Genomic DNA, 19,079 nt, shown 5'->3' with positions numbered 1-19,079 from the left:
GGTAAAGATGGATACAAGCAAAAAAAACATATTACAGTTTGATCCCAGAGCTATGAAATATTTTTTGCATATGAATAGCTGCTTTTGTTTCAGGTTTGTTTTCCAAAAGAAATAAAAAACCAGGCAGTCTAGACTTTTTAAGCTATACGTGAAACCAGACGTAAAGGTTAACTGGTTGGAAATCTTGTTCATCCTTACTTTACCTTTATTTCAGTTATAGCTTAAAGATACAGTCCTATTCCCACAGCTAAGGTATTTAATACTTGGAAGTCCGTCCATTGAACTTAATGTTTTTCTGAAAGTATCTTTACAGCCCACTCACAAAGGTCTGGTGGAAGCCTGTATGGGGAAAAACAAAACCATACATGAAAAATGGCACCAATTATGCATGGCCTATAATCACTGCACTAATTTCAGCATGATCTAATAACAGATAAAAGTTGGCTTTTTCCCCAGAAAAAAAATAAAAATCCATGATCTGTCACTCAGCATTCACAACAAATCTAATGTTACGAATCTGTGTCTCAACCAAAGCTGGAGGCTAGCGATGGTTGGTGTCCACAGCTGGGGATACATGTTATTAAAATTAAGTTGATGAAAATATGAATACGATCCTAGAATTTATGCAGTAATTATGTAGAATATCATGTTAAATGACAAGGAGCCCAATAGGACTTCCCCTTTCAGATTAATGTTAAATGACAGAACTAACCTTATGGAATTGACACGAGTACAGAGATCTGCCGAAGGAAGCTTGTATTTATACTGGAAAAGAGTTCCATCGTAGTGCCTCTGTAGAGATAGAAACATATTATAAACTGGTGGCTACCATCAAGAAACTACAACACGCTGGTGAGCAGAGGATTTATTCCAAAATTTTCTATTTGAATTTTTGTATTGTCTTTCAACATCAAAACCCCCTTCAAGAAGTCTACCTTCATCACAAATCAATGGTCGGTCTTTAGCCATCAAGTTTGATTTCAGACACAGCTATTAAACTAAGGGACTGGTATTAATATTAATGTAGCTAATAAAATTGAATTTCGATTAAAAAGCAATTATGTGATGTAGAACATTGGTTTCATAATGTTCACCCAGTTCAATCAGAATGGTCACAGAAGGATTAGTTCCCATAGTATAAATGTTCCCCATTATTACCAAAGTACTGGTTGCACTGCACCAGGCCCGGACTGGATTGACTTAGGGGCTGATGGAGCTGCAGCTCCAGGCCCCTACCTTAAAATAGGCCCAGTCAGGACCGAACTGACTGGGCCTATGTGGCCTCTACGGCCGCATTAACGCAGGGCATAAGGGGCACCTGCCCCTTAAGCCTGCCGCAACTGCGACCGGGTCGGCCACTCTAAGGGGTCGGGAAGCCCCCACCAGGGCCGGCCTTACGGGTGTGCGGCCGCACAGGGTTTAAATTAAAACATCGGGGTTTGTTTTTTTTTACTTTATTTAACATCCTCCATGTTAAATAAAGTTTTTGTTAACTTTATTTAACATGGAGGATGTTAAATAAAGTGAATGGATGAATTGCTTGAATGATTTGTGAGACTGCATTAATGAATGTGTTAATGATTTGTGTGAATGAGTAAATGCAAAGATGGTACATGAAGAGTGGGCTTTAACAATAAATAAATAAATAAATATGGGCTGCTCGGGCTTAAATGCCCGGGCCTATTTTTTGTCCCAGTCCGGGCCTGCACTGCAATGTTCCAACCTACTAACATGTACTTGGTTTCCAAATACTATATCATCGTGGCACAGAAAAGAATATCATGTTATTTTTCTTCCTCTTACATCATCTATTGAAACAAGTCTGCCAATTTAGCTTTCAACTTGCAAGAGTGGTTTTAAAAGCAACACAAATGAAACTGCTAAGCGGAAACCCCGCTGTCCTGAGAGATTGGTTACTGAATGCATGTCAGCCATACATACAATTATATTACATGGAGCCAAACTGTTCCAGCACTGCAGTAAACAATGATCATTAGATAACCGCATAGTTATATTTATTCTTGTTTTAGTCTGTGGATCCAACCAATGCAGGAGAGGGGAGCGCTGAACACAGTCAGCCCAAATGCTGATGTAAGTAAAGATAAGTAACATTAATGCAGGAATTTCAATAAGGGGGTGGAAAGGCAGTTATACTTTTGCACTTGTGCCTTAAAACACAGGGTAAAAACTCCTGAAAAATACCATCAGAATTGAAACCACAAAGATAGCATAAGTCTCCTTACCAACTTCTTTGTGTTCAGCTCTATGACAGGTGCTGCTACTTTGGGGGTGCGTATTTGTGCTTGACTGTGCCCCCCAGTGCGAGCTTCCTCATTCGGGATGATTCTACTGGTTGTGGCTTCTTCTGTGGATGTCACTTCATTTTCATTGCTTTTGGTGAGGCTTTGAGCTGCAGCAGATTCAAATTTAAGTGGTGGCTTTCTTTTGGCTAGACTCCTTCCACAAGGTTTAGAGTGCGCCATGTTAATCTTTCTAACAACTCTTTCTTGTTCCACTTGCCCTTTTTGAAAATAAGCCTCAGGTTCTTTTTCCCCTCTTTCCCCTAAAAGTATATTATTCATGCTATCCGTTTCATCGTCTGTTTCAAGCACTATCGTCTCATTTTCTCCAAAATACTCATTGTTCTTACTCTCATTTTCTTCTTGCACACGGACATTGTGCACAGACCCTGGCTGTTCCCTAACACTTTCCAAATCAGACAATGTGGCATCTGAATCTTCTGAAGCCTGTTTCCTCTTAACTGCCTTTCTATTGTTCTTAATTTCGGGTTCTTCCTCTATGTCTTTGATTGGGATGACAAGCTGTCTAATATTTCTGGGGGTGACCCCACAATCCAGACTATGGGATACAAGTGGACTTAACTGGACCTGTCTGAATAATAACTCACTTTGAGGAGCACTGTGTTTCTGCATTGGGATGATGGGGCTATTTTTTGAATCTACGTTTTTTCTTTGTCCACAGGTGAGAGTAGCATTAAAGGCAACATCCAGATGGGTCACATTTTTACTTGTGTTACTTTCCAGTTCTTCACTTGGTTCTTGATTTAAAGACTTGTCTGAAAAAATAAGTGGAGAAATGTAATCTGAAATTTCAGGAACTTCCTGACAAGTAAGTAAATTGGGTGGAACGAGGTCTGGGGTGCTGCTGTCTGGATCTAGAGCAATCTCTTCCTCACTGCTCTGCTGGACAATGCTTGAGGAGGACTCTTTTGCCTGGGAGGCTGAAATAGGAAAATATGTTAAAAATAGAGGAAAACAAAGAAAACATTTTAGTTTCCTTCTTTATGAATTAATCTTGGATCTTGGATTCTTACTCCCAAGATTGCCTAACTTGAAATTGAACACAGGTCTTTGGGATGTGTCATCTTTGTGCAGCCTAAAAGATTAAACAGAAGCTCATATAAGTTATCTTTTTACCTTTGTAAAACTATCAAATAACCTTTTGAGAACTATATGACAGCATATTAAACTCACTTCATGAAAGATGAGTTGGTCCATCATTTCATAAAAAACCACAAAATAAAATTTGCATTAGTAATGATAATATTACTCAGTGGTTAATAGTTATTAGATTATTTTTTGCAGAACAAGAACGGCTTTATTCAGATACCACGATTTTGATCATATCATCTAATTTACTTTTTCTGACTTTTAGGTGAAAAATATTTTACTCATCTACAAAAGCTAATGGAAAAATCTGCTAAATAGAGTCTAATATTTTTTTAAGAGTTTAGAAATGCTTTATGGGTTTTTGTTGTTATAAGGCAATAAGTACAAGTAGCATTTCGCTATCGCCAAACCATTTTTTTTCCAAACCTTGTATTCCTACCACCTTGTCCTTTTTGGGACATCTTTGAATCTGTCCATTTCAATTTACCCCATCAAACCATATTATTTTGAAAACTAGACACCCCAGGGTATTTCAAATGCTGGTATTTTAACTCTTTCAATGCAGTAATTCTCTCAGCCTTTGTCAAACTTTGTAATAGTAATTTTTTTGTGTATTTTTATCCGCATGCATTGTACTTCAGGTATGAATTTACAACACCCAAATATGTGTTCAGCAACATCTCCTGAGTACAGTGATAGCCCCCATGCATGGTTCTGTCAGGTTTTATGGAGGCTAAAAGGCCACATTTGAGAGGGGCGTATTTAAAAAATGCAATTTTTAACTCTTTTCCTAACAATTTTTTTTGTGAAGATACAGCGCTAACTTTAGAATTTCATTGTTCGTTAAGAGGTTAATAAGAATACTTACACTTACTTTTGCAGTCTTAGATATTTTCTATGTAACATATTATTTATAAAGTGCCATCATATTCCATAACGCTGTACAACGGGTAGACCAGACATAAGTAGTATATAACATGATTTGTGTGTGTATAACACAATAGGTAAAAGCACCACTGTCATTTAAACCAGCCACACTAGTATTGCAGGAGAAAAACTAGGAAAGGCAAGCTAAAGGAATATGGGAGGAAGGGTGTCAATGTGTAAGACGTGGGTTTTGGGGGATTTTTTTAAGTACCAAAGCAGGGGAAAGACGGATAAGACGGGAAAGTGCATTGCAGAGGATAGGGGTAACAATAATGTCCTATTATTACAACATAATAGGTAATTAGCATCATTTGTTGTAATTATATTTTAGTTTATTTGAATTTGGAGACTCATAGAGATGTTCTTCTGTAGTGTTTTGGTGATATGTGACATAGTTACGTAGTTATATAGGCTGAAAAAAGACATGCGTCCATCAAGTTCAGCCTTTCCTATATCGGATAATTTGTTGCTGTTGATTCAAAAGAAGGCAAAAACCCCCCCAGTTTGTCTCTTTCCAATTTTGCACTAACCAGGGAAAAAAATTCCTTCTTGACCCCAAAATGGCAGTCAGATTTCTCCTTGGATCAAGAAGCTGTTTCCCCATACTTAAAGATTATATCCCTGAATATTATGTTTTTCCAAGTATTCATTCAGTTGTTGTTTAAACGTCTGTACAGACTCTGATAAAACTACCTCTGCAGGCAGAGAATTCCACATCCTTATTGTCCTTACTGTAAAAAACCCTTTCCTCTGCTTTAGTCTAAATCGCCTTTCTTCCAGTCTAAACGCGTGATCACGTATCCTATGCATAGTCCTGTTTATGAACAATTTACACACAATGGTTTGTATTGGCCCCGAATATATTTATATAATGTTATCATATCCCCTCTGAGGCGCCATTTTTCTAAACTAAACAGATTTAAATTAATTAACCTTTCTTCATAACTATAGTGCTCCATTCCTTTTATTAATTTTGTAGCCCGCCTCTGCACTCTTTCTAGTGCTATGATATCCTTCTTTAGAATAGGTGCCCAAAATTGCTCAGCATATTCAAGGTGTGGCCTTACCATTGATTTATACAGAGGCAAAATTATATCTTTATCCCACAAATTGATGCCCCTTTTTATACACGACAATCTTATGAAACCTAAGTGACCATAATGAAACTATATGAATATGATCATATAGTGTAAAACCATTTCTAACCGTTTTCCCTGAAAATAGTGATATTAGCAAAACAATTGCTCGCATTGCTTTAGAGGTTTTGGTGCACGTCATGTTTTTTCGCAGTAAATGGCAAAGCAGTGTGCTGTGACCACCTTTATAACTTCTTACACCCTGTACAGTTAATGATTAGTTAGATTTATTAAATATTATGCACTGAGCCATGCAGAGAAAGTTAAACATATATAAAAGCAATCCATCCATAAAAGCAGCAATCAATCCATAAAATCAGCCACATACTGCTGTCAAAAAATATTTACCTCTTCCCCAATTTCTTCTATTTTTGCTTATTTGTCACATTTAACGGTTTCGGATCATGTAACTAATTTTAACATAAAACTAAGATAACTTGAGTAAACATAAAATGCAGCTTTTAAATGATAATTTCATTTACGGAAGGTAAAGAGTTAATAAAAACCTATTTCACCTAAGTGAAAAAATATTTGCCCCCCCCCCCCTAAACCTGATATCTGGTTACACCACCCTTAGCAGCAACAACTGAAATCAAGTGTTTGCAATAATTGGCTATAAGTCTTTTAAATCACTGCGGTTGAATTTTGACCCATACTTGGCGGAATTGTTTTGATTCACCCACATTGGAGAGTTTTCGAGCATGGACTGCCTTTTTTAGCATCTCAATTGGATTCAAGTCAAGACTTTAACTAGGCCACTCCAAAACCTTAATTTTGTTTGTTTTGAGCCATTCAGAGGTAGACCTGCTTTTGTGCTCCGGATCATTGCCCTTGCTGCATAAACCAACTGCACTGGAGCTTTAGGTCACAAACTGATGGCCGGACAGTCTCCTTCAGGATTTTTCTACTAGAGAGAGAAGAATTCTAGATTCTATTAATTATGGCAACTCGCCTAGGCCTTGAAGCAGCAAAACAGCTCCAGAGATCACACTACTACCACTGTGTCTGACTGTTGATATGATGTTCTTATTGTGGAATGCTGTGTTAGCTTTATGCCAGATGTAACGGGGCCCATGTCTTCTAAAAAGTTAAACTTTTGGCTCATCAGTCTACAGAATATTATCTCAAAAGTCTTAGGGGGTCATCAAAATGTTTTTGGCAAATATGAGAAAGCCTTTGTGTTGTTTTTGGTTAACTGTGGAGTTCACTTTGCAACCCTCCTATTTTCTTATTGTGGAATCATGAACACTGACCTTCAGCGAGGTAAGTGAGGCCTACAGTTCTTTACATGTTAGCATGGGTTATCTTGTGACTTCCTGGATGAGTCGTCAATGTGGTCTTGAAGAATTTTGGAATAGGTTTACTACTGCTATTCCAGGTTTTCTCCATATGGTTCTCACCTTGGTTCGCTGGAGTCGCAGAGGCTTAGAAATGGCTTTGTGACACCAGACTGATAGATGTCAATGATTTTGTTTCTCATCTGTTCTTGAGTTTCTTTACATCATGTCATCATGTGCTGATTTTTGAGACTTTTTCAACTACTTTTCAAGACTGTTTCTATTTAATTGATGTTTAGATTCAGCAGGTTTGGCAGCAATCATCCCTGGTATTGTTTGGTGAAGTTACTCACCCATACACACTTTCACTAACATACCCAAAGACACATGCTTACAAACTCACATAACCAGACACCCATACTAACATACTACAGACACATGTTCACATACTAGAATACCCAGGCACACAATAATATAGCCAGACACACACTCATGTACCTAGACAAAGACACATCTTCAGGCACTGATATAACCCCACACATATTTACAAACATACACAAAGGCACATTATTATTGTTGTTTTATATAGTGCCATCAAATTCCGTAGCGCTGTACAATGGGTAGACAGGACATAACAAGTAGTAGGTAACATAACAATTTGACTTAGAGACAACAGGTGTGTTCACATACTAACATTAACACACACAGCAACATGCCCAGACAGACACACACACACACATACATACTAACATGCCCAGATAGACACACACACATACTAACATGCCCAGACAGACACATACTAACATGCTCAGACAGACACATAATAACATGCCCAGACAGACACACACACACACATACTAACATGCCCAGACAGACACACACACACATACTAACATGCCCAGACAGACACACACACATACTAACATGCCCAGACAGATACATACTAACATGCTCAGACAAGACACACATACTAACATGCCCAGACAGACACACATACTAACATGCCCAGGCAGACACACACACACACACACATACATACATACCCAAGCAGACAAATTGTTGGATTTAGCAACTAAGGGGCAGTTACTTTTTCACACAGTGCCAGTTAGGGTTGGATAGTTTTCTTCCTGCTATATCATCGTTTAAAAACTGCATTTTGTGCAAAAATAGAAGAAATAGGGAAGGGGCAAATCATTTTTGACAACGCTGTACATGTTTTCACAGCTTTTTATGAACAATGAGGTGGTATTGCAATTACTGCATAACAGACCTATGTTATCCAGCCCTGAAGTTACTCACCAGAACCTGAACTTAGACTAACACAAAGAGACTGTAGCTTGTTCCATGGATTTCCAGACTGAGTTTCCACCATGTCGTCCAACAGATCTTCAAACTGAGGTGATAATGCTGTGGTATAGGACAGAGCTATAGCCAATAAACAAATCAAAGGATAAATAAGGATTTGAACAAGAAATCAGCATTGTTTCATGTACTCACAGTTTGCTTACAGCTAACGGAGTTAATGCAAACATAATTATTAGCTTTTACAATATGCTCAGGTCACTGTTCTACGGTCATAACCAACTGAAACTTCTCACCGGTTAACACTACGGAATATTTAGGTTCAATTCAATGTTCAGTGAAACTGTGTTATCGGGAATGTGGTACAAGATAAATCCCTGAACAGCATTTCTCACTGAAATACTGGTCAGTTGACAACCTGTGACTTTTGCTGATTACTATCAAAAATAGGCTTAACAGTTTCTCAAAACTAAAACTTGTTTTTTATTTGCTTTGGCATCTAATTGCATGATTGCATCTACTTGCTTTGAAAAGTAAGGGTCTATTTTACATCAGTTGCGCCAAGTCTTTAGGTTTGCCTTGTGGTAATGATAATTGATATACTTGATGTGGTAAAGCTGGAATATGATATACATTCACTTGAAACTACACTGCACATATAAGAGACAATCTAAAACAAAAAAAAAATTCTTTGGAGCTACCATGAAGCCTGTAGCCTGGATACAGCTAATTATAGTACTCGTCTGTACTTCACATTCCCCGGTGATCACATTGGATCCCCAGGGTCGGCTGGTCGCAACGATTTGTTTTTGAAAAAGAGCAAAGTATCCACAACACAAGAGCCAAAATGTTAAGAACACCATCCAAACCATTTCTTCTTATGAAAGTCACATTTAGAGCGTCAGATGGGTGCGAAAGAGCTACAGCGCTAAGTGTTTAGCCATGGCCATAAATTAACAAAAGTGTGTGCATCCTGCATCTATGTAATAGAAAACTAATGGGCAGATAATAATGGTTGACAAGGCTTTGGATGTTGCACCAGACAACAATATATATTTTTGTATGTGTGCACTTGTTGTTACCCCCATGATGAAAAAAGTTGTGTAGATTGTGATTGAGCCCCTCTAGAAATCACCTATAATCCTTATGCATGTTTCTGGATCTATGTTGTGTGATAGTGTTTATTAAACCCATGAAGAGTCGAGAGGTTTATCCCTTCTAAACAAAAGCCTATACTCCCCAACTGTTTCCTAATAACTTAGAATGTGGTTGTGAGTGGAATATATTCCTACTAATGATCCCCATTCTTCTCTAAGATACCACAAAACAATTATTTAGCCCCCTTTTCCCGTAAAATAAAAAAGGAAAATCCTTGTTTAACTTGTAGTGGACCCACTCATAGCAACATGTTGAGACACGGCATATTAAGGTCCACATAACTGGATACAAATATATGACATTCCATTTAGTCTCCATATGCATGAAAAAACATGCCACACAAAGTAAGGGGTTAACTAAAGACATGTTGCACAATGTACTGATTCTCTATAAGACAATCTCTTGCGTAACGTGTGAATTTCCACATACAAACACTATAATAAGACTCTTGAGGACATTGCATCTGGGATTCATACAACTTTAAAGTGGCGGGTTCCACCAGAATGGTGTCCGTGCCGTTGTGATGATCCCAACACATATAGTAAGTACTCACATGAACTTTGGTTGTCATTGCAATCTTCATCTACATTATCATTACGGTCACTGGTTAGACCACCGTTCCTGAATTCTGGAAGGAAAAAAATAAAAACAATCTCTGCATTTAAATGCTATTTAATAATTATAAAATATTACAATTTTAATTGCAACGTGTAATATCCTGTTTACCCATTGTATAGGGCTGCAGTATATGACGGTGCTATGACGGTAAAACAATAATAATAGTTTCTTTAAGCCTACCTTTAAGTAAAATGGATTTACATTATATGCTATTCCACAATTCTGCAGCAAAAGTTGATGTCTGACATTAAAACATTGAGTTTATGGGTTGCAATGAAAAAAAAACTGTTAAATTGCAAGATACAATACAAAATATTTGATAAAATGTACATTTTATACATACATACATACATCAATGTGACCTATGTGCTGTTACTTGCTGTACCTGCCATTTGATCCAACATGGCTTCCTCATGTGGTGGAATGAGAAGCAAATTCATTGGGACAGTAAACTTGTTTGTATTATTCTAAAAAGAAAACAGGTGTGATCTATGGTAAACAGATTAAATACATGCTATTTTGGAAAATAAACCTGATCATAAGAATATTCACCACAGAGGGGTCTATTCACTGAAGAGGTAGGTTGGCAGGAGAGCTGCCGATTCACCTTCCTGACTTCATTTTACATTATGAAGGACCAGGGTCTTTAAACTTTAGCGCCAAGAACAAATTGGCTGACTTATTTATGATTAAATCACCAGGATTTCTTCAGTCGCCTCATCGAGTGAATGGTGCATTATGCAGGGTTGGCTCAGCCATTATCAGAAAAGAGAGACAATTCTCCAACCCAATTGAATAAAACACAAAGTAATTAAAATTCCAGCTGTTTTTGCTCATATGTGTAAAATATCCAAATGTGGATTACAGCATAAATTAGAAATATATGTGTGCAGTTTTATATTTATACTATGAACCACAACAGCCTCAGGATGGGCACTTACACTAAGGCACACATCCAGTGACACGCACACAGGCACTTGACACTAACACACAAACATACCCAGATACTAAGTAACACAACCAGACATACATGTAGTAACAAAGACACATGTTCACATGCTAATATACCCAGACACACTAAAATACCCCCACACACCCCCAACATATCTAAACAAAAAGACATGTTCACACACAAATTTACCGACACACTTTCAATAATATACCCAGACACATGTGTTAACATACCTAAAGACACATGCTCACACACTAACATTCCAACATTTCACTAACATACCCAAAGACACATGCTTACACACTAACATAACCAGACACCCATACTAACATACTAAAGACACATGTTCACATACTAGAATACCCAGATACACATGCTAACGTACCCAGACACACACAATAATATAGCCACACACTCATGTACCTAGACAAGACACTGATATAACCCCACAAACATACACAAAGGCACATGTTCACATAATAACATTAACACACACACACACTAACATGCCCAGGCAGACACTAACATGGCCATTCAGTCCACTGCAGAGCAGGTTCCCCCACAAAGATCTGCATTCTAGTCCTTGCCTATCCTGTCTATAGGTAGCGCATGCCCTGCTAGAAATGAACAATCATTAAATTATAAATTCTGAAGCACTGTGTTAGTAACTTCACCTGTTTTGATGGCTGTAACAGCTTGAATTTGGTATTTTGGGATTAGGGTAGTTGTCAGTATACACATACTCATTTCTGAGAAAGGCCACTTTGGAAATACATGATGATCAACATGATCCCAGTTCAAACACATGTTCAATGCAAGCGTTTACATGCAGAGATTAAAAAAAAAAACAAAAAAAAAAAACTAACTGGTCTACCAATATTATGCCTTACCTTGTTCTCTCTGCTCTCTGCACCCCATTTTGTCATAGATTCATGGTTAGCAGGTGCATCAAGATCAAGACACTTCTCAGCAAGAGACTTTAAAGCATTCAGATTGTCCTCAGACGCAATATTCAGTAACTGAGTAAGAGACACCTCTGTGTAAAAATAAAGACAAGATTACAAAAGAAGATGTGAGTAAAGCTGTAGAGCGCATCTATCATTAGTCCATATTCCAAAAAAGATCATAATAGAACACTCACAAATGACAATTCAGCAATGACATGCAGGAAATAAGCAAAAAGGTCATCTATTGTCTTGTTGTGCCTTGTGACACCATCTCTGAACTTGTATTATGTATGTAGAGGGTTTAGTTCTCCATAGCAGAAGACTGGCTGCATTACTATAAATTTAATTCAATAACCAAAATATAATTATGGGATTGACTAATACACCTTTGACATGGAATCAGATAGCTACATAATCCTGGTTTATTCAGATGAATAAAACTATTTAACAGACATACTAAAGACATTAAAACAACTTATTTAAACATACAAAGATGTCAGCTCACCAAGTGTCATTTGCACACACGTCTCTATACGGTACCTATTGATTTTTTTTATGCATTGGAATTAATTTTGATTTATATTATGTATTAGCTTTAGTTGTGATTTATATTACATATTAGCATACCTGGGAACTCGGCTCCGGCTACCCAGAGCCTTCCTTTGCGGAACGCGGCCAAGACCTTGCAGGATGCTGAAGCCGGGGGCGTTTCCGCTGACGGCAGTGGGAAATGCCCATTTACAGGAAAAATGGGTGGGGAGTGGGGCGTGTCAAGACCCCGCTCCCGCGACCCGGAGGATTCGGGTCTTGACCCGGAGAACTGGAGGAGCAGCACTCACCCGGCAATCTCCGGGTCAAACACGGAGAGTTCCCAGGTATGCATACACTACTATTATTGGTGCTCTGACCTTTTTGTCTGGGTGATTTGAATGCATTATTGAGCTTTTTGGAAGAAAACCACTTAGGTTTTCACCACCCATTGTCTACATATAGTTAACATTGCGTGACTTAACAACTTAATTATGTGTAGCATTACAAACATAAACCCTATTACATTTGAGTGCCATAAGCAACTTTCAAGAGCCAAATTCAATTTAGCCTTGCAACACAAGGGACAGGGCACTGAAACAGCATATATGGTACTAAAAAGCTTATGTGCTTTCAAAAAACATTTAAAAAAAACATTTATTCATGCATTTGTTCATGTATATATTTGGGCGGAAGACGGTTTAAAATTTAAAAAGCACAGGAGGAGTCTCATTCATAATATTGTAAGCTCGTTTGAGCACGGCCCTCCTCACCTGTTGTCTCTGTTAGTCAATTTGTTATGTTACATACTACTTGTTATGTCCTGTCTACCCATTGTACAGCGCTACGGAATTTGATGGCACTATATAAAACAATAAATAATAATAATAGTACCTGAAGAGTTCTCATTCATTGCAAGTTCTGCCATGTAATTCCTGAAACAGAGAGGGGATTTTCAGAACATGAGAGCACCCGTAGAGAACGCAAGTATACATTTAGTACAATTTAAGATGAAAGAATAAAACACGGGATTGGGGCTACAATTTAACAATATAGGAAAGCAAATCATTTCTGCAATCAGTTAAGACTGATCACCCCGAGGGTGATTTAAAAAAAGGCTTTAACGGAGACTCTCCTGCTTTTGTTCCCAAACAGAATGATGGTGGCTACAAACTTAAGCACAATCACACTAACAACCAATAGGTCCCCACTGGTGCTAACACTTGAGGGTATGAGTAAGCCACACCAGCTTGCCCACCATGACCCATCTAAAAAGGTTAAGACACTTACTGCCACAGTTCATGGATCCTCCGCTGCACTCCTGGAAGCATGTTACTACAATTACAAAAGAAAAGAAAAAAAGACAAGAAGCCATTGAAACCATGAAACCCTCTACCTTAAGTTAGCTTTAAACATGAAATACTTATTTAAAAACTAAAGTTTGCAAATGTGAAGAAGCATCACTGTAAAGATGCAAGTTCCTGTATCATGTCAGCTTCAGACTCTTTCTAAAATGAACCCTTGCCTAGGATTTCCTTCTAGAAGCCTCTGACCAATGGCTCTGTTCTTCACAATTTGAAGGAGAAGTCATGTCAACTGTGACGTGTCTACATAGAGCACTATCCAAGTCTGTGTTTTAAAAGCAACATTTTACTGAGAACTCATGTAGTCAACAGCCCTTTGCTGAGAGGGGCTTATGGTTTCTGAAGACACATTAAACAGATGCACTGTAATGGGGGCTTCAGTGGCTTAAACACTTACTTAATGAGTATCCATAGCCCATAGAGTTCTACCTTTCCAAATATATACTTAACTGGTAGAGGGAAACAAAAAGGGGACTTTGGAATTAACTGGTTTTCTGCATTGGTTGCCACTGTATATTATTTTGTTAGTTAGTTATCAATTATAACATTACTTTACATATGTTCACTGTATATTAAATGACTTAAAGTACATTTATAATGCTTATTCAACTACAGTATAAGTATCAATGTAAATAAATAAAATACCAATTATGTACTACAAAGCATAAAAATAATAATATGATAAAAGTGCGAGGATGAAAAGAAAAGAAGGTGAAATATATATTGCCCTTATTCACCCAAGTATGACAATTACTCACCAGTTTGTTACTTCCACATTATTGGTCTCCATTGGCAATATAGTGAAGTGACGAACAGTTAAGTAGAATTCACAGGCATCCTGAAAAGTATATTCATACGTACATAAAATAAGATAGTGAGTACTCCTTAAATCGATCATGTTTGTAATAGGTACTACTACTACTACTACATTAGTAAATGCTTATTAATGACTACTCCCTGTGTTAGAAGCTCAGGTACATAGGCATAGAAGCTATGCACTAAGGCATGTGCAGGACACAAAAGACTTACAGAAGGCAAATGTAAGAGGTGAACACCCACCTCTTAATGCATACATCATTTGCTGCCATTCTATGTAACGTTAAAACTCACTAAATAAAATTCCCCGTGCAGGGATAGCCTGACAATGGAGCCGAGTGGGGCAACTGCTCCAGGCGGCACTTTTGAAGGGAATAGAGAGAGAGAGGTGCCAAGTGGTTTTCGCTTACCAAGTTGTCAGTACCTGCTCGGCGCCCCTCTCTCCTCTGCGGCAAGTCTCCCTGTTCGGTCTCGGTGCCGGCTTGTAATGCTGAGCGCCGGAAGATGACGTCATTTCCGGCGCTCAGCATTACAAGCCGGCACCGAGACCGAACTGGGAGACTCGCCGCAGGAGTGCTGAGAGGTAAGTACAGGGGGGGGGGGGTAGATAGGGAGGGGGGGGGGTAGATAGGGAGGGGGGGGGGTAGATAGGGAGGGGGGGGGTAGATAGGGAGGGAGAGGAAGGGTAGATAATGGGGGGGGGGCGGCATTTTAAACTTTGCCCCAGGCGGCATTTTGTCTTGGGCCGGCCCTGTTCCCGTGACTCTGCTGGGTTCCTGGGCGGAACAAGAGAAGAGACGCTTTGTGCAAGCAACGCAAAGGCAGCCTTGCGGGAAGTGCACGGGAATTCTGCAGTTCAGGTAAGGGGGTGGGCGGGAATCGACACATATGTTGCGGGATTGGACACATATGTTGCGGGAGAGGGCAGGATTGAGCACATGTTGAGGGAGCGGGCGGGAGTGGAACACACACGTTGCGGCAGTGGGTGGTAATGGTCAGAAATTCATTGGGAGCGGGATTCCCACGCAGGGCTCTACCGGGAACCACTGCAATAATGTTTATGTTTTTACCGAATCATGGAAAAAAACTTACAGGATCTTCAAGTTCTGTAAAGCACAGGGTAAAGTCTTTTAAGATGACAATTTTATTTTTGATATCTGCCAATGTGAAGTGTTCATTTTCACTGTGGGAATAAGGGAAATATTTTAGCAGACTTCAACAGAACATCAAGCAGCAGTCACAACATTGAAATAAGGGGATGTTACCCTTGTATGTATTTTCATAAAACCCTTTATAGGTTGTTAAAGGCAGCCAAGGAATGGAGGGAATGGTGCAAACCAGGAAAGCAGGATGTCATTAATACATGTACTATATTCTATGTAGTAATTTATAGCTACAATTGTAGCATATTTGTCGTGGTGCATACGTGCTACTGTGTTCTGATACATGCTGCACTGATACTGAGTGATGTTACCCAGGCTTGTGATATATTAAATAGATTGAGATATATTAAACTAGCACTCACCACCAGATGATGTAAATATAACTGTTTTATTTGTGAACCATATTCAAAGGGATACATGGCTGGTGCCCCAGGGCTTCATCACAGGCAGTATGGATCACAAAAATGTGAAATCTGCATCTCCTGGCGGTGAGCACTGGTTTATTATATCTGTTTGAAGCAAGGCTGAGTCACAAATATCCCTAGAAAACTGCAGCCCCCTCCTGTATACGGAATTGATTATAAGTGTGAGCTAACCGCATTTTACCTAAGCAAAATGTTGAAGCATCAGCTGGTTTGTTAAACTGAATATCCTTACAACTAGTGACATGTGTGTGATCCTTCAGTCAGAAGCCACTAATATTGGCACCTTTTTTGAAAAAAAAAAATGTCTTTATTGTTTGATATTTGATACATTTCTTCAAACAATACACAAAAAAATATCTGCCCTCATGGATATCAAGAAACTGCAAACACAACACAGGTTTATAAAAAAAATGTAAATTATATATGTGGCACAATTATTGGCACCCTTTTAGTCAATACTTTGTGCCACCTCCCTTTGTCGAGATAACAGTTCTGAGCCTTCTCCTATAATGCCTGATGAGGTCGGAGAATACATAGCAAGGGATCTGAGACCATTCCTCCATACAGAATGTCTCCAGATCCTTCACATTTCGAGGTTGTCGCTGGTAGAGTCTTCTCTTCAGTTCACCAAACAGTTTTTTGATGAGGTTTTGATGGCCATGGCACGACCTTGATTTTATGGTCTATAAACCATTTTTGTGTTGATTTTGGTCATAGGCAGTCAGGTGTTTGTTTATCTGTTGAAGCCATGTATCCTAACAAAATGTCCAGGTCCTCTGGCAGAAAAAACAGCCAAAAACATGAAAGAGCCACCACCATATTTAAGCATGAGGCACTTTTCCATACGGCTACCTCTCTGTGTGTACAAAAACCCACCTCTGGTGTTTATTGCCAAAAAGCTCTATTTTTGTTTCATCTGACCACAGAACACGATCCCATTTGAAGGTCCAGTAGTGTCTGGCCAACCGAAGACGGCGGAGTTTGTTTTTGGATGACAGTAAGGGCTTTTTTCTTAAAACCCTTCAATTTTTTTTTTTCCCTAGACGCAACTAACTTCTGTTATGATCCTTGGAGATCTTTTGGCCACTCAAACCATCATTTTCATGGTACGTTGAGACAATATAGACACATGTCCTCTTCCAGGTTAATTCATAACATTTCTAATTGACTGGAAGTTCCTTATTATTACCCTGATGGTGGAACTTTTCAATGCTTTTGCTATTTCCTTATAGCTACTTTCCATTTTGTAAAGCTCAACAAAACAGAACATCAAAGCTATATTCCTTTGTCTTACACATTATCATGAATGGCCTATGTGTTATCTCATATTTATATCCCTGTTTATTTCCCGTTCCTAGTCACCCAGGTGTAGTAAAAATTTAAAATATCGCTGGGAAAATACTTGTATTTTCTCATGTGAATTCATAGAGGTGCTAATAATTGTGCCACACATATACATGTTGTGTTTGCACTTGTTTGATACCTATGAGTGTTGAGTATTTTTGTAAGAAAAGATCAAAAGGTTAAACACTAAGGAAAATGTTTCACAGCCTTTACCAAGGATGGCAATACTAGCAGAGACCACTGTATTTAATAGATTACAATTGGTGGGAAATACCTACTGTGAGATCTCCTATATAACATGGGTCTCACCCAGGGGGCAGATAATGTAAGTATAATTATTCTGCAATAAGTGTTCCCTACTTTCCTTTAGGGGACTGAATAGCAAAAGTAACGGTAAATAAATCTGCATGTGATCATAATTCTTGTAGTAGTGCATAACAAAATGCTGGGGCTCTCTGCAAACTTTCTTCACAAGGCCCTGTCCCTGTGTTTGTACCCTGTGCATACTTGAAGTTCTATGAGAGATTGTATTGTAGGTCATGTGGGAAATCAATATTAAAGTGGTATGGTAGAACATTAATGTGCGTTTGCTAAAGCGGGGAGAACCAATGGTTCAGTGTTGAGTTACTCTGCTACTGGACACCATATGAAAAACTATTAGCGGTTTCTGACTTTTCCTGACATATTTTCTGGATGTATTTGTTTTCCTTTTTTAATAAAGAAAGCAAAGCAGATGATTTACCTTTCCAGGGACGCCTTTGCTTCCTTGGTGATGATTGCTCGTATGTAATACTTTCTGTCAGATATGTGCACTACGGCTGCCGGATGCTGAGAGGCAACTGATGTGCTATCTGGCATCTTCACAAACTAGTACAATGAAAACAAGTTCATCTGAACCAACATTTTTTGTACATAAAATAAGAAAGAAACAAGCGCTACAAGGCCCCACATAATATGCTTACTCTGTGGCTTGCACAAATTATACATCATTTCAAAGGCATATATAAAGCCACTGCATTTCTGAGATTAATTCACAAAATATGCAATGCATCATCACAACTACAAGAATTATTTCAAATGAATATATGTGCAGTAAAGTTCAACTCCACGGCATTTGGGCTTACTTCAATCACCTGTGCAGGGACAGGTTTGGGCTTCGGGTTTCCCGTCTCATATTTGGCAAGAACATCGAGTATCCATGGATGGCCAATGGAGCACCGATGAGAACTCATTTCTTCTTCTCTGTTTGCTGTAACCAGAAAAAGGGATTAGCATTAACATCTGTAATTTTGCATTAGACATACCGTAAAATCTCAAGGATAATAAGTAGACATAAAAGCAAAGTTGCAGATACGTTCACTAGTATTTGCACATTTAAAATACCGTACATTTCCGCAGCCTGATGTGTTATACAAGCATGTTTACTGATTAGTTACAGTAAAAGTAACAAGCTGCCTTATCTATTTTGAAAGTTCAGGTGCTTTATAACAGACTGCTGTGTGTCTAAGGAGAGCATGTGGCTGAATGTTATAAGAGAAATGTACGTACAACTGGTATTTTTTGCATGTATATAATATGAACCCACCCATTAAAATATGGAAAAATCAATAATATGCCTAAGATTTTCAGTAAACAATGATAAGGACTATTTCACTTCAACAACATAATTAAGACACATATTGAGGAACAAAACTTTGTATATTTAGGAGAGA

The 19,079-nt window shown here is 38.5% G+C and overlaps 1 protein-coding gene across 1 annotated transcript; it reads right to left on the bottom strand.

Annotated features, from left to right (window-relative positions):
* Positions 1–284: 284 nt before the first annotated feature.
* Positions 285–18,599, bottom strand: LOC149302713 (uncharacterized). The gene is made up of 13 exons (XM_089482325.1): positions 18,492–18,599; positions 18,110–18,234; positions 15,528–15,618; positions 14,378–14,457; positions 13,546–13,590; positions 13,139–13,190; positions 11,671–11,820; positions 10,214–10,295; positions 9,764–9,838; positions 8,050–8,175; positions 2,244–3,241; positions 713–792; positions 285–339 (listed from the first exon to the last, which is right to left on the bottom strand). The coding sequence occupies exons 1-13, from the start codon at positions 18,597–18,599 to the stop codon at positions 285–287; spliced, it is 2,067 nt and encodes a 688-aa protein (XP_089338451.1).
* Between the last annotated feature and the right edge of the window lie 480 nt (positions 18,600–19,079).

The sequence above is a fragment of the Sceloporus occidentalis genome, unplaced genomic scaffold (genome assembly GCF_023333645.1).
Source record: "Sceloporus occidentalis isolate IW3139 unplaced genomic scaffold, rSceOcc1.0.p SCAF_18, whole genome shotgun sequence".
NCBI classification, from domain to species: Eukaryota; Metazoa; Chordata; class Lepidosauria; order Squamata; family Phrynosomatidae; genus Sceloporus; species Sceloporus occidentalis.
This window is presented reverse-complemented; position numbering and strand designations above follow the sequence as displayed.